Here is a 25,705-nt window from a genome sequence, read left to right as displayed (position 1 = left end):
ATCGTTAAGAGTAGTAATACCGTTAAAATCTTAACGATACCCATCCCTATGTGTGTGTGTCGTTGTTATGAGCTCATATCTCCTGTAACTGTTATTACGAAATGCTATAAAATCGCTTGCATGTTCAAATGATTTCCGTTATCCATCACGAGACGAACGTGAAAATTGAATCGAATTATGCAGATCGCTTTAGTGTAGGTGCGATATCTTTTGAAACCAGAAGCAATTTGCTAATTTTGAGAGATGTTTGCTGAAATTATTTCTCACAAGAAAGTTTTCAAATGACTGATTTGATGTGATAAGCTTAGCTGATTAATTTACTAATAAACATTTGTGGTAATTTCCCACTTTATAAACTCAAAACTTGCATAATTGTACTCATTCGCGTCCAATATAGCCGCGCTAATATCAGACCGTGTGGTATCGGTTTAATATCGGTACTTCGGTATTAGATTGTGGTACTGAATGTGTGGTATCGAGCACCTTGGACAAACTGTATTGTTGCATCCCTAATAGATAGATTATTCAAAACAGATCAGCCATTCACTGCTGTATATAAATACATTTTTTACTATAACTGACTATATTTATCTGAAAGAAGAATGCCAGACACCTAGGATGACTTGAGGAAGAGTGAATCATGGGCTAATTTAAAATTTAGGGTGAACTATCCCTTTAATTAAAAATTGCAAGAGCACATACATAAAATAAAAACACTAGTGATGTGCATGGACATGTATAATAAATATAGTCTTGTGTAACCCTCTTACCGTGTTGATCCTCAAGGACGGTGTTGGTGTCAATCACAGGCTCCTCCATCGGTGAGCCCATGCCACTGTCCGAATCACTCTCAGCTGTTCGTCTTCCAGATAGATCTACAGCCTATACACACACACACACACACACACATATATGTACCACTTTCACATAATATAAGTGCACAAATAAAACAAAACGTTCGATTTAATGAATCGCGCGCTTTTGAAAGCACAAGAGAATGAAAATATGACATTGGTGAATACATATTACGCGCAGAAAGCTATCCATTCTGTATTTATAGTGCTGTAAACACTACATCAAATATAATAAATATAAATTCAACAGTAAGTTATGGCAACAACGAGGGTACAAAAAGCGAATAAAGAGTGCACCATTTCCCTCAGGCCTTGCGAGGTTAGACAGAACAGGATGGACAGCTAATGGCTAACTAAACACGTAACGTTATAACCCGGTTAACTCATTTAAAGTGTCCATTACCTGTTAGGTGAACTAGTTATTAACTTTTACTAGTTTACCGAATGTAGTCATTTAAGTTATATGTATTTCTGAAGAGATAATTTACCGATGATAGTCATTTTTTGTATCTCTGAGGAGATCGTTAACGTTAACCGAATGTAGTCTTTTTTTTGTGTCTGAGGTGATTGTTTACCGAATGTAGTCATGTATGTGTATTTCCGAGGTGATTGTTTAGAGAATGTAGTCATTTATGTGTATTTCTGAGGTGATTTGTCGCTGTTGGTACGTTAACGTTACCCGCTCGGAGAGAAGAGAGCTCATCTTCAGGTCTTGTCTCGAACTTTATTCGGTGCAAAACGACATCAATCGCGCGAGGCAGTCACTCCAACGACGTGTAAACGTATAAAACGCAATTATTATATTCAAAACTTCATAAAGTCAACGGGTACACGTTCTTTTTTACAACGCCCAGCCGCATAAATCCATCTCCCGCCCGACAGAGGTAAGCGAACAGAACTTCAGCCTTCGCGCGCTGGGCTCGAGCGCTTTTCTTTAACCGCCTCCGTCACTCTTTTCGAGTCTCGCTATTGGGTGAACGCTTGTAGGGCTGCGCTGATTGGACAAGACTCTCAGCGCTGAAACAATGATTGGTCAACCCCACTGTACATGGACAACAACAGAGTTTCCAGCACATAACGCCGGTGTGGGGCAGGATATTTACATCATAAAACATATCAGCCATTTTAAGTATGCTTAAAGGGATAGTTCACCCAAAAATTAAAATGACTCCATGATTTACTCTCCCTCAGCTCATCCTAGGTGTGTATGACATTCTGCTTTCAGACGAACACAATCAGAGTTATATTAATAAATGTCCTGGCTCTTCCACGCTTTATAATAGCAATGAATCAATGACTGTTTCTGTTTTAAAGTAAATAAAAGTTAATCCATCCATCATACAAGTGCATCTATCCATCATAAAAGTGCATCTATTCATCATAAAGTGCATCTATCCGTTATAAAAGTGCATTTATCCATCATAAAGTCCATCTATCCATCATAAAAGAGCATCCATCCATCATAAAAGTGCATCCATCCGTCGTAAAAGTGCATCTATCATCTTAAAAGAGCTTCCATCCATCATAAAAGGGCATCTATCCGTCATAAAAGTGCATCTATCCATCATAAAAGTGCATCCATCCGTCATAAAAGTGCATCCATCCATCATAAAAGTGCATCTATCCATCATAAAAGTGCATCCATTCGTCATAAAAGTGCATCCATCCGTCATAAAAGTGCATCCATCCGTCATAAAAGTGCATCCATCCATCCATCATAAAAGTGCATCTATCCATCATAAAAGTGCATCTATCCATCATAATAGTGCATCCATCCGTCATAAAAGTGCATTTATCCATCATAAAGTGCATCCATTCATCATAAAAGTGCATCTATCCATCATAAAAGTGCATTTATCCATCATAAAGTGCATCCATCCATCATAAAAGTGCATTTATCCATCATAAAAGTGCATCCATCCGTCATAAAAGTGCATCCATCTGTCATAAGTGCATCCATCCATCATAAAAGTGCATCCATCCGTCATAAAAGTGCATCTATCCATCATAAAAGTGCATCCATCCATCATAAAAGTGCATTTATCCATCATAAAGTGCATCCATTCATCATAAAAGTGCATCCATCCATCATAAAAGTGCATCCATCTGTCATAAGTGCATCCATCCATCATAAAAGTGCATCTCTCCATCATAAAAGTGCATTTATCCATCATAAAGTGCATCCATCCATCATAAAAGTGCATCCATCCGTCATAAAAGTGCATCCATCTGTCATAAGTGCATCCATCCATCATAAAAGTGCATCTCTCCATCATAAAAGTGCATTTATCCATCATAAAGTGCATCCATTCATCATAAAAGTGCATCCATCCATCATAAAAGTGCATCCATCCATCATAAAAGTGCATCCATCCGTCATAAAAGTGCATCTATCCATCATAAAAGTGCATCTCTCCATCATAAAAGTGCATTAATCCATCATAAAGTGCATCCATTCATCATAAAAGTGCATCTATCCATCATAAAAGTGCATCTATCCATCATAAAAGTGCATCCATCCATCATAAAAGTGCATTTATCCATCATAAAGTGCATCCATCCATCATAAAAGTGCATTTATCCATCATAAAGTGCATCCATTCATCATAAAAGTGCATCCATCTATCATAAAAGTGCATCCATCCATCATAAAAGTGCATCCATCCGTCATAAAAGTGCATCCATCTGTCATAAGTGCATCCATCCATCATAAAAGTGCATCCATCCGTCATAAAAGTGCATCTCTCCATCATAAAAGTGCATTTATCCATCATAAAGTGCATCCATTCATCATAAAAGTGCATCCATCCATCATAAAAGTGCATTTATCCATCATAAAGTGCATCCATTCATCATAAAAGTGCATCCATCCATCATAAAAGTGCATCCATCCGTCATAAAAGTGCATCTATCCATCATAAAAGTGCATCTATCCATCATAAAAGTGCATCTATCCGTCATAAAAGTGCATCTATCCGTCATAAAAGTGCATTTATCCATCATAAAGTGCATCCATTCATCATAAAAGTGCATCCATCCGTCATAAAAGTGCATCCATCCGTCATAAAAGTGCATCTATCCATCATAAAAGTGCATCTATCCATCATAAAAGTGCATCTATCCGTCATAAAAGTGCATCTATCCGTCATAAAAGTGCATCCATCCGTCATAAGTGCATCCATCCATCATAAAAGTGCATCCATCCATCATAAAAGTGCATCCATCCGTCATAAAAGTGCATCTATCCGTCATAAAAGTGCATCTATCCGTCATAAAAGTGCATCTATCCATCATAAAAGTGCATCTATCCGTCATAAAAGTGCATCTATCCATCATAAAAGTGCATCTATCCGTCATAAAAGTGCATCTGTCCATCATAAAAGTGCATCCATCCATCATAAAAGTGCATCTGTCCATCATAAAAGTGCATCTATCCGTCATAAAAGTGCATCTATCCATCATAAAAGTGCATCTGTCCATCATAAAAGTGCATCTATCCATCATAAAAGTGCATCCATCCATCATAAAAGTGCATCCATCCATCATAAAAGTGCATTTATCCATCATAAAGTGCATCCATCCGTCATAAAAGTGCATCCATCCGTCATAAAAGTGCATCTATCCATCATAAAAGTGCATCTATCCATCATAAAAGTGCATCTATCCGTCATAAAAGTGCATCTATCCGTCATAAAAGTGCATCCATCCGTCATAAGTGCATCCATCCATCATAAAAGTGCATCCATCCATCATAAAAGTGCATCCATCCGTCATAAAAGTGCATCTATCCGTCATAAAAGTGCATCTATCCGTCATAAAAGTGCATCTATCCATCATAAAAGTGCATCTATCCGTCATAAAAGTGCATCTATCCATCATAAAAGTGCATCTATCCGTCATAAAAGTGCATCTGTCCATCATAAAAGTGCATCCATCCATCATAAAAGTGCATCTGTCCATCATAAAAGTGCATCTATCCGTCATAAAAGTGCATCTATCCATCATAAAAGTGCATCTGTCCATCATAAAAGTGCATCTATCCATCATAAAAGTGCATCCATCCATCATAAAAGTGCATCCATCCATCATAAAAGTGCATCCATCCGTCATAAAAGTGCATCTATCTGTCATAAAAGTGCATCCATCCATCATAAAAGTGCATCCATCCATCATAAAAGTGCATCTATCTGTCATAAAAGTGCATCTATCCATCATAAAAGTGCATCCATCCATCATAAAAGTGCATCTGTCCATCATAAAAGTGCATCTATCCGTCATAAAAGTGCATCTATCCATCATAAAAGTGCATCTATCCGTCATAAAAGTGCATCTATCCATCATAAAAGTGCATCCATCCATCATAAAAGTGCATCCATCCATCATAAAAGTGCATCCATCCGTCATAAAAGTGCATCTATCTGTCATAAAAGTGCATCCATCCATCATAAAAGTGCATCCATCCATCATAAAAGTGCATCTATCTGTCATAAAAGTGCATCTATCTGTCATAAAAGTGCATCCATCCATCATAAAAGTGCATCTATCCATCATAAAAGTGCATCCATCCATCATAAAAGTGCATCTATCTGTCATAAAAGTGCATCCATCCATCATAAAAGTGCATCCATCCATCATAAAAGTGCATCCATCCATCATAAAAGTGCATCTATCTGTCATAAAAGTGCATCCATCCATCATAAAAGTGCATCCATCCATCATAAAAGTGCCTCTATCTGTCATAAAAGTGCATCCATCCATCATAAAAGTGCATCTATCTGTCATAAAAGTGCATCCATCCATCATAAAAGTGCATCCATCCATCCATCATAAAAGTGCATCCATCCATCATAAAAGTGCCTCTATCTGTCATAAAAGTGCATCCATCCATCATAAAAGTGCATCTATCCATCATAAAAGTGCATCTATCCGTCATAAAAGTGCATCTATCCATCATAAAAGTGCATCCATCCATCATAAAAGTGCATCTATCCATCATAAAAGTGCATCCATCCATCATAAAAGTGCATCCATCCGTCATAAAAGTGCATCTATCTGTCATAAAAGTGCATCCATCCATCATAAAAGTGCATCCATCCATCATAAAAGTGCATCTATCTGTCATAAAAGTGCATCCATCCATCATAAAAGTGCATCTATCCATCATAAAAGTGCATCCATCCATCATAAAAGTGCATCTATCTGTCATAAAAGTGCATCCATCCATCATAAAAGTGCATCCATCCATCATAAAAGTGCATCCATCCATCATAAAAGTGCATCTATCTGTCATAAAAGTGCATCCATCCATCATAAAAGTGCATCCATCCATCATAAAAGTGCCTCTATCTGTCATAAAAGTGCATCCATCCATCATAAAAGTGCATCTATCTGTCATAAAAGTGCATCCATCCATCATAAAAGTGCATCCATCAATCATAAAAGTGCATCCATCCATCATAAAAGTGCCTCTATCTGTCATAAAAGTGCATCCATCCATCATAAAAGTGCATCTATCCATCATAAAAGTGCATCCATCCATCATAAAAGCAAATAGATGGATAACAGTGGATAGATGCACTTTTACTATGGATGGATGCATTTTTATGGAATTAAAACAGAAACAGTCAGTGATTCACTGCCACTATAAAGAGTGGAGACATTTATTAATATAACTGATTGTGTTCATCTGAAAGCAGAAAGTCATAAACACCTAGGATGAGCTGAGGAAGAGTAAATTATTATGTTTAAATCCAGGTAAGGATGAGGACAAGAAAGTTTCCAGTTCTCAAAGATTTATTCAGTCCACAAGCAGGACAAACAAACCAACAGTGCCGGTGACATGATCGACAGCAGGTGCAACAGGCTTACTATAGGCCTTTTATAGGTAACAACAACATGTGAACTATAGAGCATCTCCTGACAAATACACAAACACCACATAAATCATGGGGTCAGTCATTTTTGGTTGAACTATCCCTTTAACTTTAAGACAACAAATAAAGAAACGGGGGACAAAAACATCCCCATTAATTTGTTATCAATCAACACTTACAACAGATATTAGATTCCGCCCGGATTTTTGAAGGCTCCTAAAATTAAATTATGCACCACAACGCGCACCTTGATGAGTTCGCGGACGCACACCCAAACCTTTATCACGAGTGTCAATGTGCGCGTCCACCAACCGAATTGCGCGTCCCCGCGCATGCGCACTTACAAATCCCATGGATCTGCTTTAAATCACTCAGAAGACAACGCAAGCCGAGCGCTACACATATACGCATCCTTCCATTTCTTAAATTAGCCCCCTTCAGCTTCGAGATACCGCCCCCAATTTCAGTGTCGGTACGGAGCCGCCAGGCCGGGACAGAGACGGAGAGAGATCCCTCGGCCATGGAAGCGCTCGGACCCGGTAAGTGCTAGAAATGAAGCCGTGTGACAGCGTAGCGTGGGGCCGTTGCGCCGCCTCACTCGAGCCCGCGGCTTCGCTCTTTTTTAGGCCTCAACGGAAAAAAACGAAAACAATCCTCCTCTCACACCTCGCCCGTGTGTCAAGCCCGTCCAAACGACACCGGGCTGTTATTAACCGCACTCCACCCCGGAGAACGAGTGTTTATGTAGCCAACAAGTGTGTGTTTTTCACTGAATGAGCGTTAAATGGCTAGTGCGGAAGACAGGACGGCATTGTGTGCTGGGGATCTAACCACACGCACCTTCCTTCCGCGAACCAGCCAGCGTATTAAACCACACGGCATCTGTTGTACACAATAACACACGCGCCGGGTTTTATTTCGACTGTTTGCTAGTCAGAAATCACAAATATCGTTACGGGATGTGTTGCGCGAGCTCGACGCGCGCGTGCGATGTAGTGGAAGCGCGCGCGCGTGCGTCTGTGTTTTTTTTATTATTATTGTTGGCGCTTTGTTTGATCGCCCATGTGCGTTTGTTTATGCCTAAATGTTGACCATGCCAGAGGATAACGATTGACAGGACTCGCGTACTCGACTGAACCCGCTGACCTCTGACAAATAGGCTTAGTTATGATATCAGTGCATGTCATGCATTGATAATTACCGGATGTCGGTACAGTAGCATCATTTGTTTATAAAGCTGGTCCACGTTTTGTTTTCATGCATGCATGCTTTCTATTAACACTGAATTGGCTTATTAGCACTTGCTATCACATGCATTTGTTTTCATGCATGCATGCTTTTTATTAATGTTGCATTGGCTTATTAACACTTACTATAACATGCATTAGTTTTCATGCATGCATGCTTTTTATTAACACTGAATTGGCTTATTAACACTTGCTATCACATGCATTAGTTTTCATGCATGCATGCTTTTTATTAACACTGAATTGGCTTATTAACACTTGCTATCACATGCATTTGTTTTCATGCATGCATGCTTTTTATTAACACCGCATTGGCTTATTAGCACTTATCTAATCATGAAATTCATGTTTTGTTTATTGGGCAATGTGTAAATTATGCTTTCCCTGTGCTTTCTTGGACAGCACACACGTCAGGGTGCGTAAAACATCCAATAAAAAAAAAAAAAGGAAATCAATAGTGTTTTGTGAATGTCTTTGTAAATGTCCATTCTCCTGCTGTGTGCAAGAATGACTGTGTGTGTTTGTGGACGTTGTGTAATTCTGCACAATAAAGCTCTGTGCACTTGTGTTGACGTTCCCTGGCATTGTTTGTTTACTACAGAGCAATGTTGTACAAATCAACATGCCTAGAAATGGCCATTACTGATTGTATTCAGTGGACAAAAATGCATCTTTTAATCAATGTAGGCAAACTCAATGTAATTTCCCATTTTCACTATTAATTTGTCATTAAACCCCCATATTTTGGTTGCTAGGCAACGTGGGGGAGAGGACGCTGGCGTCGTCTGTTCGCCGCTTCTCCACCCACAAATGATCATGTTAATGTACTATTAGATTTAGATTTTATTTTATTTCCTTATGTTTGTGACTAGTCTAACAGTCAGAGCTACAATTGGGGCTGTTGCTGATTGCTGGCAGCCACTGAGAGGACGTTGTTCCTCGTTTCGCCGTTTTCCACCGCTTCTAATGTTTACGTTTGAATTGCTGCGGTTGGTTGGTTCTGGTTTGGAGGACATTTGATGTTTCTCGCCGCGACTGCTCACTGGTGGACTCCCTTGGGGTTAAGCTGCATGGTGGCTGAAGTTTGCACCGGGCTAGCGTCATCTGGGCCATCGTAATCGGCGTCCGGCATGATGTTGGGATGTTCCGCTTCTCGCCTGCGCCGCTGTTCCGTCCTGCATTGCGGCCGTGGAGCGGCTTGGACTTCTGCGCCGACCCCGGTGTGTCCACAGAAGTGCCCGAAAAAATGTTCTGCCTCCTGCATGGTGCTGCGGCGATCCCCATCGTTTGAATCGTCATGAAGACCCATCATCTGGTCTTCAGCTGTCATGCCTCGGCGATGTCATCGGGACACACTGCCGCTGGGAGAAATCTGAAACATGGAGTGGACCACAGTGTGCTGCGGAGCTAACAGAGACTTCCACCATCAGCTGTTTTCTGTTCACCATCAGCTCTGTTTCTGTTCACCATCAGCTCTGTTTTCTGTTCTGTTTTCTGTGTTGGTTGATTGTTTGTAGTAGTATTCTATATTTTTACTTGTTATTCATTTTTTGTTGTTATTCCCCCCCCCCCCCTTGTTGCACTTTGAGATTCTTCGGAATGAAAAGTGCATTATAAATAAAATCTATTATTATTATTATTATTATATTAATGCTTTTCAAAAGCGCTGTTTAACTACTGGAAGTCGAGGAAATGTGCTCTTGTCAGATCAGTGATTGTGTGATCGTGCCAAAATATCATTACTTGATCATGCAAAAGCCTGTTAGCCTTCAGGAGAGACACAATGCATGCTGGGATACAATCCAGACTATATGCTTTTTTATTTATTTTAATGTCCAAACTAACCTACAGGATCTCTAATGCATTGGAGTAAAAATGTGGGGCCTTTTGTAGAATTTGCAGTAGTTGCATATGTTCTGATCTTATGATTGCTATGCATGAAATACTCATAACTCTATTGGACACAATGCATGATTAGCTTAACACTTTCTTTTTTAACTTCTCTTTTTGATGGTCTGCTTGGAAACTCCCAATGTTATGGCATTTAACAGCAAATTGATTATTAACTACACATCACAGAATCCATTCATAAAAACGTAGTTTACGGGAAAATAAATAAGCACTTCATGAGCTTTTTACCGTTTAATGTGAGGGAAATCTTCACCACAAAATAAACGTTTCACAACTTGAAATTGTGAAATATATTAATGTTGTACAGTAGAAGCTACTTCTCGATGTAATAGTAATGCTACTCATAATAATGATAATGCATTAGTACCTTCGTTTCTTTATTGCAGCAAAACTGTTTATCATATGATCAAAGGATCAGTTTGTTTTGTGCTTCCATAATTCATAAGTAAAATCAATGCCAGAATATTGAAAACGGTAATTAAATTAGATCTTATTTAGGGCTTGTGATTTCCAAAATGGGAAATGCAAAATCCAGCCGTAAAAAGGGAATTTGACATATTTTGGAGCAATAAATCAAACGCCGGGCTGAACACAATTATTAAAAATCACTACAATTATTTTAGGAAACTGCTATGGTGCAGAAATTTTCATTTTTATTCATATTTTAGGAATAATTAGAGCCTTCATTTAATTACCACCAGTTTTTGTTTTTTGGTAATAAATTTGTATTTAGTCATAAATCCAGAAAACAAACGGCACACAGGACCTATTATTGTAAACATAATAGATTATATAGATTTAATAATTTATTAAGTTTAGTTATTAAATGTATTGCATTTGGTTAGTCATGCTTCTTGATTATTAAATTTTAAATAAAACATTCAAATGAAATCCAGAATTTGGGAAAAATAAATTTTTTATATGATCTTAAATTGTTAAACTATTATTAAATGTAAAAAAATTATAGTAATATTCCTAACATTAAATTTAGGCTTTCATTCACTCTAAAAAATGCTGGGTTAAAAACAACCCAAGTTGGGTTGAAAATGCACCAACCCAACAATTGGGTTGTTTTAACCCAACGGTTGAGTTGTTTTAACCCAATGGTTGAGTTGTTTTAACCCAGTGGTTGGGTTAAATGTTGCTTAAGACAACCCAATTGCTGGGTAAGAACAACTCAACCGTTGGGTTAAAACAACCCAATTGTTGGGTTGGTGCATTTTCAACCCAACTTGGGTTGTTTTTAACCCAGCATTTTTTAGAGTGTTTCATTGGCCAAAAATGTTTATTTCACAGAATTAACATTTTATTTTAAAATTAATATGTTGTTTTTATTAATTTAATTAATTAGACATGCCTTTTCGATTACTTAAAGTTGAATTAAACCATTAAAATGATCTCCAGAAAACTTAAAACACACAATTTGGTAAAAATAAAACGGAATTAACAACAAAACTCGTTTATAAGGCCCTAAACATGTAATGAGATTGGTTAAAATTTTAATAAAGTGTTTGTGTTATGATCTCAATTAACTAGGCATGATTTTTGTTTATTAAAATGTAATTATTAAAAGATGTTAAATTATAATTTTATGCCTTCATTTGATTGCCAGAAAACTTTAAAATGCTGAGTTTCCCTATTCTTAGAAATGTATTTTTTTTTTATTAATAGTGTTGTTTTTACCATTAAAATAGAATTTCTGTTTAAGAAATAAAGGGAAACAAATCTTTAATAGGGCCATAAACATGTTTTATTTGTTAAACTTAATACATTTTTGTGAAGTTGTAGAAGTTTTATGCTTTTGTAATACTAAAATGTAATTTAACCATTAAAATAGTTTAAAAAAAATTAACTATCCAGAAATTAAAATGGAATTTGGGCAAGTAAAAAAAAATTATCTGGTATTTCATAGAGCCTTTATAATGTGACTGGTGTTGTTTACTATATTTGTAGTCTTCGTGGAACTGATTTGCTTACACTATAATATACTTTTATTTAAAAACAATAGTTTGATCACAGTATTCAGTGAATGCCCTTGCACTGATTTCTAGACCCCAAGTTGTTTGGGGTTCTTAGATCGCAATATAAGCAACTCTGTCCTTTTTGTTGATAGGCTACTTTACCCATAATGCATCTGCAAGCATTAGGATGGCCCTGGATAATGAGACTGAAGGCCGTCATGCTGTGTGTGAAGTGTAACAGCTGAGTAGCCTATATACTGAGTCCATAGGCGGGCCGAATGTGGGCCGGTTCATGTTCTCTTCTTGCTAACTGGAGCATGAGGGGCTCAGACAAACTATATCTTGGACAAAGAGGAGCGTCGTTTCATTGCCTTTCATCCCCCAGACACACTGCCATCTGAAAGGAGGAAGTGATGCTCATATAAGGTCTGGCCTTCCTGCTCAGCCTTGTCCAATAGGAAGAGCCCCTTTGAAACCTGGCCTGGTCTCTGTTTTAAAGGGATAGTTCACCCAAAAAAAGAAAACTGTCATCATTTACTCACCCTCATGTTGTTCCAAACCTGTAGGAGTTTCTGCTGAACACAAAATATATTTTAAAGAGTGTTTGTAACCAAACAACCATTCACTACCATAGTATTTTTATTAATGGTTGTTCTATCTACTTGGTTACAAACAGTTACGTCCCTCAGTTGTTTGTCTAGAGTTAAACGGGAGTGTAACATTATTTTATCAGCTGTGCTGGTATCTACACGAGGAAGGGCAATAAAGAGAGAAGACAAATCAGCTACCTTAACGGTGCGTTCACACTTGTCATGTTTGGTTGCATTAAAACGAACCCTGGTGCGATTGCTCGTTTAGTGCGGTTCATTTGAACACATGTGAACGCCGCCATCTGAACCCTGGAGCGCACCAAACCAGCGGACCGAGAGCGCTATAAAGACGCGTCTCGATCTGCTTCCAAACGGACTCTGGGGCGGTTCGACTGATATCTGAACGCAACACGGACCAAAGACACGTAGACGGACCAATAACAGGACGTGATGTCACAAGATGAGACGCATAGTCAGCTGATGTGACGACGCGGAGAGATCGGGGTATCAAACATGAGTAACGTTAACGTTAGACGGCAAACGTGGAGCAACGAGGAAGAGCCTCATCAATATTTGGTCAGACATGTTTCGAAAATGCTAGAATAAACGCACAAAAAGCAAACCTGGCTCTTCTCATCAGAGGACCTGTGCTGCCCATTAGTCGGTACAGACGACAGAACGGCCGTCTCTTTTCTGCACAACGGAGGAAATCCTGGAGCGGTTTTGAATGTTTTGAACATTTGATGAGCTCTTCATGAGTTCTCAGCGGGTAAATAATGCCGTATGTACACGCATACAATGATGGCGTTTAATCAGCACACAGCATTGCTTTGAATGTTCGGTAAGCAGCTCCTACGTCATATAAGCCGACCAATCAGGTTGTGAGCGTCTCCCTGAGCCTTTGGTTCGGCAACCTTAGGGTCGCTGTTATAAATGCCAGTGTGAACGCTAAGCGGACCAAGACTATATGTCTTGTTTTTGTTTTTTGGTCCGGACCAAACGAACCGAACTACAAGTGTGAACCCTTGAAAAGGTTTATTGCTCAGTGGAAAAATAAATGGATAAGGTGTCAAAATATTTACAATAATATTTACTAGGGATGCAGCAATACAGTTAGTCCTCGGTTCAGTACATACCTCGGTTTTTAACCACGGTTTTCGGTTCGGTTTTTGCTATTCTATTCTTAGGCCACAGGAACAGCAAGAAGTTAAGGAGAAAAAAAGACTATTTTTGATTGCAATACTCTTTCTTTGTTTTACTTACAATAATTGAAAAGCCTTACTTAAACTTAGAACTATTCTTTAAAAAAAATACACATTCCTAGTATATTGTATAATACAGAATACAAAGATTTACACTGGCAGCTCAGAGCTGTACAGTAGCATTTAAGTGTGAAATTGAATGAATAAATGTAAAAATAAACACTACACAGACTCAAGAGCAGTAATAGATTTTCTCTATCATTTGTTGTTGTATTAACATTAAAGGGATAGTTCACTCAAAAATGATCAAGAAATGAATACAGGTTTGGAACAAAATTAGAGTAAATAAGGACATCATTTTAGAGGTGAACTGTCCCTTTAAGGACGGCGCGTTCACTGTCAATTTAAGACCTGCGTGCATCTAATAGATGTGCCGATTTTACTTTCACTTTAGGCATAACTGACTCTGTTTCTGTAAGCCTTGTGTGTATTTGACAGTATTAGCACAGCCCAGTAATCACGTGTTTGACCGGCGTTATAGTGCGCATGTTAAAAACGAGGGATCGGCATTTTAAGCAAAAATGATAGTCGAGGATCGATGGGAATTATTGATAATCGGAACTCCTCCCCCGAATGCGCATTCATTAGGGAATAGGTTTTATTAACTCGAGCGATATAATTATTGTAACATGCTGAAACATTATTTGATGTTATTTGACATCGCCCCAAGTTACCGTAACCGGTGTATGCCACGCAAGTGTACAGTGTGTGTGAGCAACACTCGGGTGCGCGCTTGTTCAGGAAGAAAAGTAACCAGCGTGTGCGTTTTAGCTGATTATAGAGTCATTAGTTCAATAACGTAATGGTGTTGTTGAGGATTGACCTCAGATACGACCGAGAGAGAGCCAGTGTTGTTTTTTACATCCTCCCGTCCGATAATTCACACTGTTCCTATGTGTGCCACTAAAATAGGTCAGTTTTGTTTTTAATGATAAAGTAGTTATAATTTGTTTCGTTTCTTTATTAAATTAATTAGGAAAATGTTTGGAGCATTTTTTGTTTATTAAATTCAAGTTGTTTTTTTTAAAGTGCTGAGCAAGCGGCCCGCGGCAGACAGTGAGTTAACCGCATGTTTGATCAGTTTAGTCTCTCATATCAACACTTGACTTGTCTTGCAATGCCCCTCATACGATTGGGCTCTGCTCGCCGGCCTATACAATCTACAAATAAAACATATTACAAAAAACATGCAGGATGTCTTACCTTAAATTAATATAAATCCGATCCGCACATTTAACGAAGTTCACATCAATAGATATCTGATTGACGTGAACTTAAATGGTATATGGTGGAGAATTAGACTTTTTGTTATTACATTTTTAATGCTACTTTATAATAATTGTTGCCAAAATAATGACTAGTAAACCATGCAAACCGTGTAAAAACGAGAAGCTAAAGAAACAAACATCAAGACATCATACATAATGAGATATCAAAATTAGATGAGCAACACAAAAAAGCAAAAAAAGGTCATTGCATTTATTTTACATTTATTGTCAGTATTGGGCTCACAGATCACGCAGTAGATACTTTTACTCAAGTGTCAAGTTGCACATCATGCAGTAAATCCAATTTTTACGGCTGGATTTTGTTTCACGTTGCCACAGTAAGTATGATTGAGTTTACAGTTTTCAGTATTTTGGCGTAGATGTAGCTAGATTTACCCAGCATCTCTTTGTGTGGATCATGTGACCCTGCGGCGGACACACTCAGCCTTTTGTCTGATGGCTTGTGTGGGGCGTCCTGGAGGCGGGGCTGTAATGATGGCCTATTATTCTTCCTTATTCTGTTGGGCTTTTTTACCCCTTTGGTGGGTTAAAGGTCAAGGTGGCTGTCATGTTGCTTGTATCTGTGTCATTGTTCTCCGCTGTGGGTCATGTTATGCAGGGCTCGAAATTAAAGGGTTAGTTCACCCAAAAATTGTATTTCTTTTATTAATGACTCGCCCTAATGTCGTTTGACATCCGTAAGACCTCTGTTCTTCTTCACACACAGTTTGAACGGTTAGTTCACCCAAAAATGTAAATTATTTCATTAATTACTCGCCCTCATGTCACCTGTCAGACCTTCGTTCATCTTCAGAACACAGATGAAGATATTTTAGTGTAAAGCTGAGAAAGGCTTCAGATAGGCCTCCATTGGCATTCAGTCCATTCCCACTCACAAGACCCATAAAGGCCCTAAACACATCGACACACAGCCCATCTCACTACAGCGGCTGCACAATCACTTTACGAAGCGACGAGAACTAGTTTTTGTGCGCAAAAAATATCTAAATAATGACTTTGCCGAGTTATTGTCTTCCATGATGGTGTCTGACGTGAAATCACGCGGATAGCGGCGCTCCTTCTCTTCTGGGTCATGGTGGATAAAGTCGTTATTTTGTTTATAATGTTCGTTATTTACATATTTGAACACTTTTAAAAAGTGTAACACGTAACTTGATCAACACTGGCAATAAATATCGAGAGTTATGTACAAACACTTGTCTGTTCTGCGGAGCCGCATGCAAAGTTACAAAATTTGACATGCAAACCGCAAAGCGAAATGGGGTCTCGAGCACTCAGCGCTGACGTCATTTTTGCCACGCGCACCGTCGCACTCGTGCGGACGTGTCGAGTATAAACGAGGCTTAAAGCTACACTCATTTACTGACTTGTGAAAACTGGTTTAAAAAAAAAGCAATTTTTATTTTTTTTATTTTTACAGTAACGCAAATAGTTACTTTCCCTGGTAACGAGTTACTTTTATTGTAGAGTAATTCAGTTACTAACTTTTTGGAACAAGTAACTATAACTAATTACTTTTTTAAAGTTACGTTCCCAACACTGCTCATGACAACGTTAACAAGTTTGTGAATATTTTTAATAAAACCGAAGGAAAAAAGACTAAATTAGACAATACAGCTGAGCTGTGATCGAACATCTTAATTTTTTACTTGAGAAGAAAATAAATGGTGTTATTTTATTTAGAGGTAGGCTATTACTGAAGACTCACTGAATGAAAAACACCTCAAAAAATGTATTTTTACGCTTCCTGCAGATTACCATAGATATCAGAATTAGTGTCGGTAAAATCTGTATTTTATAAGAGCCTCGCCGTTTATCAAGAACGCTGCGCGGGTACCAAAGATCAGCCGTTAGATTTACACAAGACAAATCATATCTCGGAGACATCTGAGCCCACGGCTAGTCGTTGCGATGGTCAATGAACTCTTTCCCCGCCAGCGTTTAAAAAAAAACATTGCCAGCCACCGCCAGGGTTTTTGACAATTTTCACCAAAATTTAATAGCCCATAGAATATTTTGTTAAATGAATATCTGAGCATGCAATATATCAAAATAAAGAGCTGACCCTCTTCTTTTAAACAAAAAAAGTTTTATTCTAGCTTCATGTATTCCTTTTTTATCAACACTTGAATATGGGTAGGTTTCATAAAAAAAGCAACATTTTGAACAAAAAGCTGAGAAAATCAAATTTTTCTGAAAGACTGACTCCAGATCAGATTCAGAGCGAGGATCAAACACAGATGAGGAGATCGAGTCCATCTACACCCCTAATGCTTACACAGTCCTGGAGCTCGTCCTGGGTCCACATCTCATTCAGTAACATTAGGCAGTTTTGATTCATATGCTGTTTATTGATGATGATCAGGTTACTTTTAATATGCATATGATTACATGCGATCGCTCGTTTCACTGCGTCTTCCTCACGTGTGTTTTGATCAGGAGATTCAGGACTCATTCAGAAGATGCGCAATAGCGCCCCCTAGCGCCCGACAGATACCCAACCCTAGCGATGTTACCAGGTTTCATTGGCTGTGTTTGTGTGTTCCAGGCCCGCCTGCCCCCCCCTCCCTCTTCCAGCCTCCACGCCGGCCCGGATTGGGTACGGTAGGGAAGCCAATTCGCCTGCTGGCCAATCACTTCCAGGTGCAGATCCCCAAAATCGATGTCTATCATTATGACATCGACATCAAGCCTGAAAAGCGACCCCGCCGGGTCAACAGGTGAGGGCCTGCTCTTTACACTGCAAAAAATGCTCTTCTTACTCAGTATTTTTGTCTTGTTTCTAGTCAAAATATCTAAAATTCTTACATTAAGAAACATTAGACAAGTAAAAAATATTGTCTTGTTTTGGGAAGAAATAACTCGAATGAAGAGAGTTTTATCTTAAAATAAGATAAATAATGTGCCAGTGGGGTGAGAAAAATAATCTTGTTTTCTGTTTGAATTAAGATTATTTCATCACCCCATTGGCAGATTATTTATCTTATTTTAAGAAAAAACTCTCCTAAATTTGAGTAATTTTTCCCAAAACAAGACAATTACTTTTGCTTGTCTAATAAAAGTTTCTTAATGTATTTTTTTATTTTAAATTTTGACTAGAAACAAGACAAAAATACTAAGTAAGAAAAGCTTTTTTTGCAGTGTAGACATTTAGTTCACTTTTTACTTTATTTATAAATTTCAGGATTTATTCACACCAAGGTTTTTATGCTCACCATGGCTGTTTTTATCTAATATTTTACTTCAGTCTTCAGTGTCACATGATCCTTCTGAAATCATTGTAATATGAAGATTTGCTGCTAAATTATTATCTTATGTTGAAAAAGGTAGTTTTTAATGTTTCTTCTGCTCATTTATCAGATCAAAAATACAGTAAAATAGTGAGATATTTAAGTGTAAATCAGCTGTTCTCTGTGTGAATATGTTCAAAAAATGAATTTATTCCTGTTATCAAAGCTGAGTTATTTTTTATAAAATACAGTAAAAATAGTGAAATTATTTCAGTGTAAAACGGCTGTTTTCTGTATAAATATATTACATTTTATTCCTGTGATGAAAGCTGAATTTATTTTAGTAAAATGCAGTAAAAATAGTGTAATATTCCTCCAATGTATATCAGCTGTTTTCTATATGAATATATAAAAAAGTAATGTATTCCTGTGATCAAACCTGAATTTAATTTAGTAACATACAGTAAAAATAGTGCAATATTATTCCAGTGTCAATCCTCTGTTCTCTATGTGAATATATAGTAAAGTGTAATTTATTCCTCTGATCAAACCTGAATTTCCCTCATTTTTAGTTGTGTGTATTTAAGCTTGTGTTGTTTTATGGCACAGAGAGGTGGTGGATACGATGGTGAGACACTTCAAGATGCAGATTTTTGGGGATCGGCAGCCAGGTTACGATGGCAAAAGGAACATGTATACGGCGCATCCGCTGCCCATTGGGAGAGATCGGGTAATGATTGCTCCAGCAAATGTCTGATGCTGCATTCACACCAAACGCGAATACAGTGCCAAATTCGTGTCTACTTGGACGTGTGAACATTTTGAAAGCATTCGAGCGAATTAAGCAAATTGAATGCGTGAATAAATCAAGCATTTAAAGCGAAATAGACACGTGTTCAAGGTACCCCAATGACAGCTCGCTCTCGCTCCTGTATGTATATTTTAGGGTACAATAAAATGAAATATGTCTTAAAACACCACTCTGTCTCTTTTCATTTTCATTAAAAAATATATAGATTAAAGGGATACTTCACTGCTTTTTCATATTAAACTGTTATTGAGGTACGAGTTGACACCAACCTCTCTCGTCTCAGTGAACTTAGAAAAGCGCCACGTTTTATTTTGTCACCATACTAGGTCGTGCAACTATTGGTGTAACTGTATTTAAATAGGGAAACCGTGGAGGTGAAACATACTTTCAAAGCATAGCTATGGGTGCACACACTATTCCTAAGAACCGTCGTCTTCCATTTTGCTATAAACTGATCAGTGTTCAAAAAAAGTTGGGAAAATGTATATGACCCTATAAGAGAGATTAGTGATAGACCGTCTGCAACAACAACAACAACAAACCTTTTAGAGAAGAAAAAAATCCTCCACCGAAAAATAATATTCAAGTACAGTACAGATACTCAAAAAAAGTGTACAGTACTCGAGTAAATGTGCTTAGTTACTGTCCACCTCTGGTTGTTTATGCTCAAACAGCAACATTACACACTAGCTAAAGTAAGAACAGTTGTGTTTTACCACCCCTTTAAACTCTTTTTACCGTGCGGTGCAGGTGGATCTGGAGGTGACTCTGCCAGGCGAGGGGAAGGACCAGACCTTTAAGGTGTCTCTGCAATGGGTGTCTGTGGTGAGTCTGCAGATGCTCCTGGAGGCTCTTTCTGGTCACCTAAATGAGGTTCCGGAGGACTCAGTCCAGGCTCTGGATGTCATCACACGTCACCTGCCCTCCATGCGGTAAGCCTCACACATGGCAGGATGAATTAAGATAAAACCATAGACGTTTGCTAGAAGGATTGAGTGAACGATCTGTAAGCAACGTATCTACACAGGGCTCTACATAACGGCCATTTTGGGCGCATTTACACCTAAAAATTACTGCGTGCGACTGTGAAAAAATATTTTGGCGTGATATCCATGAATGGATGTGTAATACAATCGGAATAAAAACTACAACACGGAGTGAATCAACACTGAGAAACTGATAGGCTACGTTTCCTACTTCAATCAACTGCTTTTCATGCCTTCAGTCAGCAGAAGAAGTGCAAACACGTGTGCGACGGACTACACTTCAAACACACTTCAAACAACGATTGTTTACAAAGTGAAACGTGTGTGACGACGCAGCCATGTGCACTTTACCAGACGCCTCGCGCTGTTTATTTACAGCCAAATCAAAATGAACTGGAAATACCACATTTGGATTATCATAAACAAGCTCAGAAATTAGCGGATCAAACAATAATGTATTAATTATACATTTAAAAAGCCCTTGAGTTAATCTTTATCACTCATGCTGTTTAAAAAAATACTAAATGTATATAATGAGCAAGTATATCATGAAGATTTTTTCCAAACCGGGTTTTTGTCTTATTCTGAATCACTGTACACACAAAATAAGTTATTCCCGCTGCGGATTAGCACAATATCTGCGTGACTCGCCACAAACAGAGAGAAGTAGATCCGGCTGCAATGTTCTTCCGCGAGACGCATGCGGTTCTGTTTATGAAGCGCCTGGCGCCAAAAGTGACGGCTTGCTAAAGCTCAGAGTATTGGCATGATTGCATGTGTGATACTGATCTCGTACAAAAATCCAATAGACAAGTTGATATTGAGTAACAACGTTTTAGCCACAACACTGTCTATTTGTGAAAATCAAAGCCTCACCAGAACTGATTCGCATCTCCAAGCGATTCGATTCAAATGAATCTTGTGTTTTGAACTATTGACTGAATGACTTGCCGCCACCTACTGGCGGTTTTATTTTCATATTTATACTTTGCATTAAAGCCCTGCATTTATGCCCGAGCCCGACGGGCCCCGACTTTTTTACGCCCCTCGGGCCGGGCTTCGGGCCAATTTTCACGTCATACCTAAAACGCGGGCCGGGCTTCGGGCCTTTTTATAGGCTTCTCCTTCGTTTTATATTTATTTTATCAATTAAAAGGAACAATGAGTTCTGCGCTGGTGGAAACAACACGAGACCATAATAGCTAACGCGACTGTCAAGATGGCTCGCACAGTGTTCAGAGCATAGGTTCAGAGTCCGCGCCAGCAGCAGCGCGCGTTTCTTCAGCACGGAGACACACTGCAAGCGTGGTGTGAGCGTGGCGTTTCTGTTGCGTGTCATCCGCGGGGCGTCTGCTGCTATTAATGTACAGAGAAGCCCTATACTTCATGTTAAATATAAATATATTGCCTATTGATACAGCAAAGACAACTTCGGCAGTAGCCGGCCCATACCATATCCATAGTTTTGACGGCAAAAGAATAATTTGTTCTGTATTGAAAATGTCATTATGTGTCACAATGTGTTATGGGCTATATGTTGTAGTCAGATAGATATGATGGTGCTGCAACACGCATCGCCGCAAATGACTAATGCAAGCCAACGCAAATGGCCGTAAATGAAACTTAAAATAAGTCTAAGATAGTCAAAAACACCATCATCTTCAATAAAAATGAATGAGATGAATGAGATCATTATCTTACCAGTGCGTCGCGCTCTCTTATGTGGTATTTGAATCTGAAATAAGCTGCTGAATAAAATGCATCTTAATCTTTTGCTTCCGTTGCTGTAAACTCCGTTAAATGAGCATACCACGGGAATTGAAGATGGGATTCATATTCATTTGCGTAGGTGTAAGGTAGGCTATAAGACAACCTGCATGTGCTTTTTTTATTTTATTTGTTTAGCTCCGTTTGCGAGAGCCGCGAGCAGAATCAGCCTGCCTCAGCTCGTCAAAAATGCCTTTTAGGCTAGTTGGCGAAATTAACTAACATTGTGATGCTTGAAGTGTTTTATGGATTTTATTATAGGCAAGACAAGTCAAGAGTTGATTTGAGAGACTAAATTAATTAAATATGCGGTTAACTCACTGTCGGCCGCTGGCCGCTTTTGGTTGTCACTTAAAAAAATTAAAACTTTAATTTAACAAACAAAAAAATGCTCTAAACATTTTTCTAAATTAACTTAATAAAGGAACGAAACGAAAAATAACTACTTTGACATTAAAAACAAAACAGAACTATTTTAATGGCTGCAACAATGTAAAAAAACAAAAAACAAAAACAAACGGGCTCCAGTCGGACTCGGGCCGAGAATTTTGATAAGCTGTCGGACACGGGCCAGGCCAGGGCCTCAGCGTCTCGGGCCAGGGCCTCAGCGTCTCGGGCCAGGGCCTCAGCGTCTCGGGCCAGGGCCTCAGCGTCTCGGGCCAGGGCCTCAGCGTCTCGGGCCAGGGCCTCAGCGTCTCGGGCCAGGGCCTCAGCGTCTCGGGCCAGGGCCTCAGCGTCTCGGGCCAGGGCCTCAGCGTCTCGGGCCAGGGCCTCAGCGTCTCGGGCCAGGGCCTCAGCGTCTCGGGCCAGGGCCTCAGCGTCTCGGGCCAGGCTAGGGCCTCAGCGTCTCGGGCCAGGCTAGGGCCTCAGCGTCTCGGGCCAGGCTAGGGCCTCAGCGTCTCGGGCCAGGCTAGGGCCTCAGCGTCTCGGGCCAGGCTAGGGCCTCAGCGTCTCGGGCCAGGCTAGGGCCTCAGCGTCTCGGGCCAGGCTAGGGCCTCAGCGTCTCGGGCCAGGCTAGGGCCTCAGCGTCTCGGGCCAGGCTAGGGCCTCAGCGTCTCGGGCCAGGCTAGGGCCTCAGCGTCTCGGGCCAGGCTAGGGCCTCAGCGTCTCGGGCCAGGGCCTCAGCGTCTCGGGCCAGGCTAGGGCCTCAGCGTCTCGGGCCAGGGCCGGGCTAGGGCCTCAGCGTCTCGGGCCAGGGCCGGGCTAGGGCCTCAGCGTCTCGGGCCAGGGCCGGGCTAGGGCCTCAGCGTCTCGGGCCAGGGCCGGGCTAGGGCCTCAGCGTCTCGGGCCAGGGCCGGGCTAGGGCCTCAGCGTCTCGGGCCAGGGCCGGGCTAGGGCCTAGATTTGAGGCCCGTGCAGGGCTCTACTTTGCATTGGCTTTTTATTTAAAATATTAAACTTTTAAAGTTTAATTTGTACATATTTCTAATTGCAAAAACTTATATGTAAAACATTCATACAACATTAACCCATGCATTAATGCATTAAATGCATAGGTGTTTGATTGTATGAAGTCCAGTTCTGCTTTTTTTGTGTGTGTGTATTAGTGCTGTACTCTCAGAAGTTAATGATAATATTATGTCAGAATTATGTTGAATTTAAGAAATTGACAGATGATGCATAAATTTAATAAGATTAGAAAGCATTGCTCTTATAATGGTAAAAATGACCCTGGACATTAAAGGACAAATATTGTCCTGTAATGGGAAAGTTATAATTGGAATGTGTTTGATGGATTAGAATGTGCTCCTAAATTTTTGACTGTGCTCCTACATTTTTTAAATTAGGAGCACAAGTGCTCCTCAAGAAAAAAGTTAGCGTAGAGCCCTGCTACGGTTGTATTTTGTAATACAAAATAATATTACCCTTTGTTATTAGACACTTTAGTTTGGTATGGTTCTTGGTGTTTCCTATTGTTACTGTACTAGCATCTTGCGTCATCTAGACAATGCTGTCTCTCTAAGAAACAAAAGTCACCGTGGGTTTGGGTCTGCGCTGGAAATTTGGGGTACGCACTTTTGATAAATGAGGGCCATTGTGTTTGATCTTCGCCACAGGTACACTCCAGTAGGCCGGTCGTTTTTCTCGCCACCTGAGGGATATTATCATCCGCTGGGAGGAGGGAGGGAAGTTTGGTTCGGTTTTCATCAGTCTGTCCGGCCAGCCATGTGGAACATGATGCTCAATATAGATGGTATGTTTTATCTTCCGAAGTCTTCTGTGTTTTCTGTGTGGCCCGTTTTAAACTCTTCCTTCTTCCCCCACACACACACTCACACACTCCAGTGTCAGCTACAGCCTTCTACCGAGCCCAGCCCGTCATCGAGTTCATGTGTGAGGTTCTGGACATCCAAAATATCAACGAGCAGACCAAACCCCTCACGGATTCACAACGGGTCAAATTCACCAAGGAGATCCGAGGTGAGCAGTGTAAAGGTTCATCATGTATTGCTGGGAATGTGTTGTTCTTAGGGGTGTGACGAGATCTCATGCCACGAGATCTCGCGAGACTAAACTGTGACGAGGTTTCTCGTTGAGGTGAAAAGCTGTCTCGTCACACTGCAAATAAAATGCTTTTCTCACTTGTTTCTAGTCAAAATTTCTAAAAATTCTTACATTTAAGAAAGATTTAAAGGGTTATTTCACCCACAAATGAGATGTCTGTCATTAACTCCTCTCCCTAATGTCGCTCCACACCCGTAAGACCTCCGTTCATCTTCACACACAGTTTAAGATATTTTATATTTAGTCCGAGAGCGTATGCAAGTGTATGCACACTATACTGTCCATGTCCAGAAAGGGAATAAAAACATCATCACAGTAGTCCATATGAGACATCAGTGGGTTAATTAGAGTCTCTTGAAGCATCAGAAATACATTTGGGTCCAAAAATAACAAAAACTACGACTTTATTCAGCATTGGCTTCTCTTCCGCGTTTGTGTTCAATCCTCAAATAAAGATTCAAACGGTTATGAATCAGCGAATCGACTCATGATTCAGATCGGCAATGTCTCGTGATTTCAGCAGTTTGACATCTTTATCTGAGGATTGAACACAAACGCAGAAGAGAAGCCAATGCTGAATAAAGTCGTAGTTTTTGTTATTTTTGGACCCAAATGTATTTTGGATGCTTCAAGAGACTCTAATTAACCCACTGATGTCTCATATGGACTACTGTGATGATGTTTTTATTCCCTTTCTGGACATGGACAGTATAGTGTGCATACACTTGCATATGCTCTCTGACTAAATATAAAATATCTTAAACTGTGTGTGAAGATGAACGGAGGTCTCACGGGTGTGGAGCGGCATTAGGGAGAGGAGTTAATGACAGACATTTCATTTTTGGCTGAACTAACCCTTTAATAGACAAGTAAAAATTGTCTTGTTTTGAGTGAAAAATAACTCAAAAATTTTTTTGTTGAGTTTCTGCTTAAAATAAGCGAAATAATCTGCAAGTGGGGTAAGCTAAATAACCTTGTTTTTTAAGAATGTTTAGATGTTTGGATTAGAAACAAGACAAAAATACTAAGTAAGAAAAGCATTTTTTTGCAGTGCATATTCTCATGACCTAGTCGTGATAAGAGCGGCGAAGGATTCGTTGCGCAACAGAAGCGCCAGACTTATATTTTAATCCCTAATCACAGAGTATACGCATGATCGAGAAAGTAAACGGGAACGTGCATTCAAACGCAATTTATTTCAATAAGTTACCGCTGTTCGAGAGACCCCTGAGGCATGAGAATTTCTCCAAATATTAGAGCTATCTATTTGTAACCGTCTCTTAGATCTGTATGCTTGAAGACAAAATTGGTCTTTGATTATGGTTATTGTTTGCACTTAATATCTGTGATCAATTCATTGGAAGGAGTTCATTTAGGAGGTCAAATGAAGCGCCTCTTAGGTCTGAAGAGACAAACAAA

The 25,705-nt window shown here is 39.5% G+C and overlaps 2 protein-coding genes across 8 annotated transcripts in view; one reads left to right on the top strand and one right to left on the bottom strand.

Annotated features, from left to right (window-relative positions):
• LOC137048485 (claspin) overlaps positions 1–7,008 on the bottom strand; it is a 38,865-nt gene extending 31,857 nt beyond the window's left edge. The window contains exons 1-2 of one of the 2 annotated variants that reach the window (XM_067426672.1): positions 6,907–7,008; positions 771–882 (exon numbers count right to left, since the gene is read on the bottom strand). In XM_067426672.1, the coding sequence (XP_067282773.1) occupies positions 771–831 (61 nt within the window). In that variant the 5' untranslated portion in view covers positions 832–882; positions 6,907–7,008. Of the gene's footprint in view, positions 1–770; positions 883–1,533; positions 1,786–6,906 lie in introns of those variants that run through there. The other variant, XM_067426671.1, reaches the window with a different exon arrangement.
• A 97-nt stretch (positions 7,009–7,105) lies between these two features.
• Positions 7,106–25,705, top strand: part of ago4 (argonaute RISC component 4) — a 51,263-nt gene continuing 32,663 nt past the window's right edge. For all 6 annotated transcript variants that reach the window (XM_067426675.1, XM_067426674.1, XM_067426673.1 and 3 more), the window contains exons 1-6: positions 7,106–7,266; positions 17,536–17,707; positions 18,827–18,947; positions 19,779–19,960; positions 23,839–23,975; positions 24,068–24,202. In XM_067426675.1, coding sequence (XP_067282776.1) covers positions 7,248–7,266; positions 17,536–17,707; positions 18,827–18,947; positions 19,779–19,960; positions 23,839–23,975; positions 24,068–24,202 — 766 coding nt within the window. In that variant the 5' untranslated portion in view covers positions 7,106–7,247. The remainder of the gene's footprint in view (positions 7,267–17,535; positions 17,708–18,826; positions 18,948–19,778; positions 19,961–23,838; positions 23,976–24,067; positions 24,203–25,705) is intronic.

The sequence above is a fragment of the Pseudorasbora parva genome, chromosome 19 (genome assembly GCF_024679245.1).
Source record: "Pseudorasbora parva isolate DD20220531a chromosome 19, ASM2467924v1, whole genome shotgun sequence".
NCBI classification, from domain to species: Eukaryota; Metazoa; Chordata; class Actinopteri; order Cypriniformes; family Gobionidae; genus Pseudorasbora; species Pseudorasbora parva.
The sequence above is the reverse complement of the archived record's forward strand: the minus strand, read 5'-3'. Positions and strand labels throughout refer to the sequence as shown.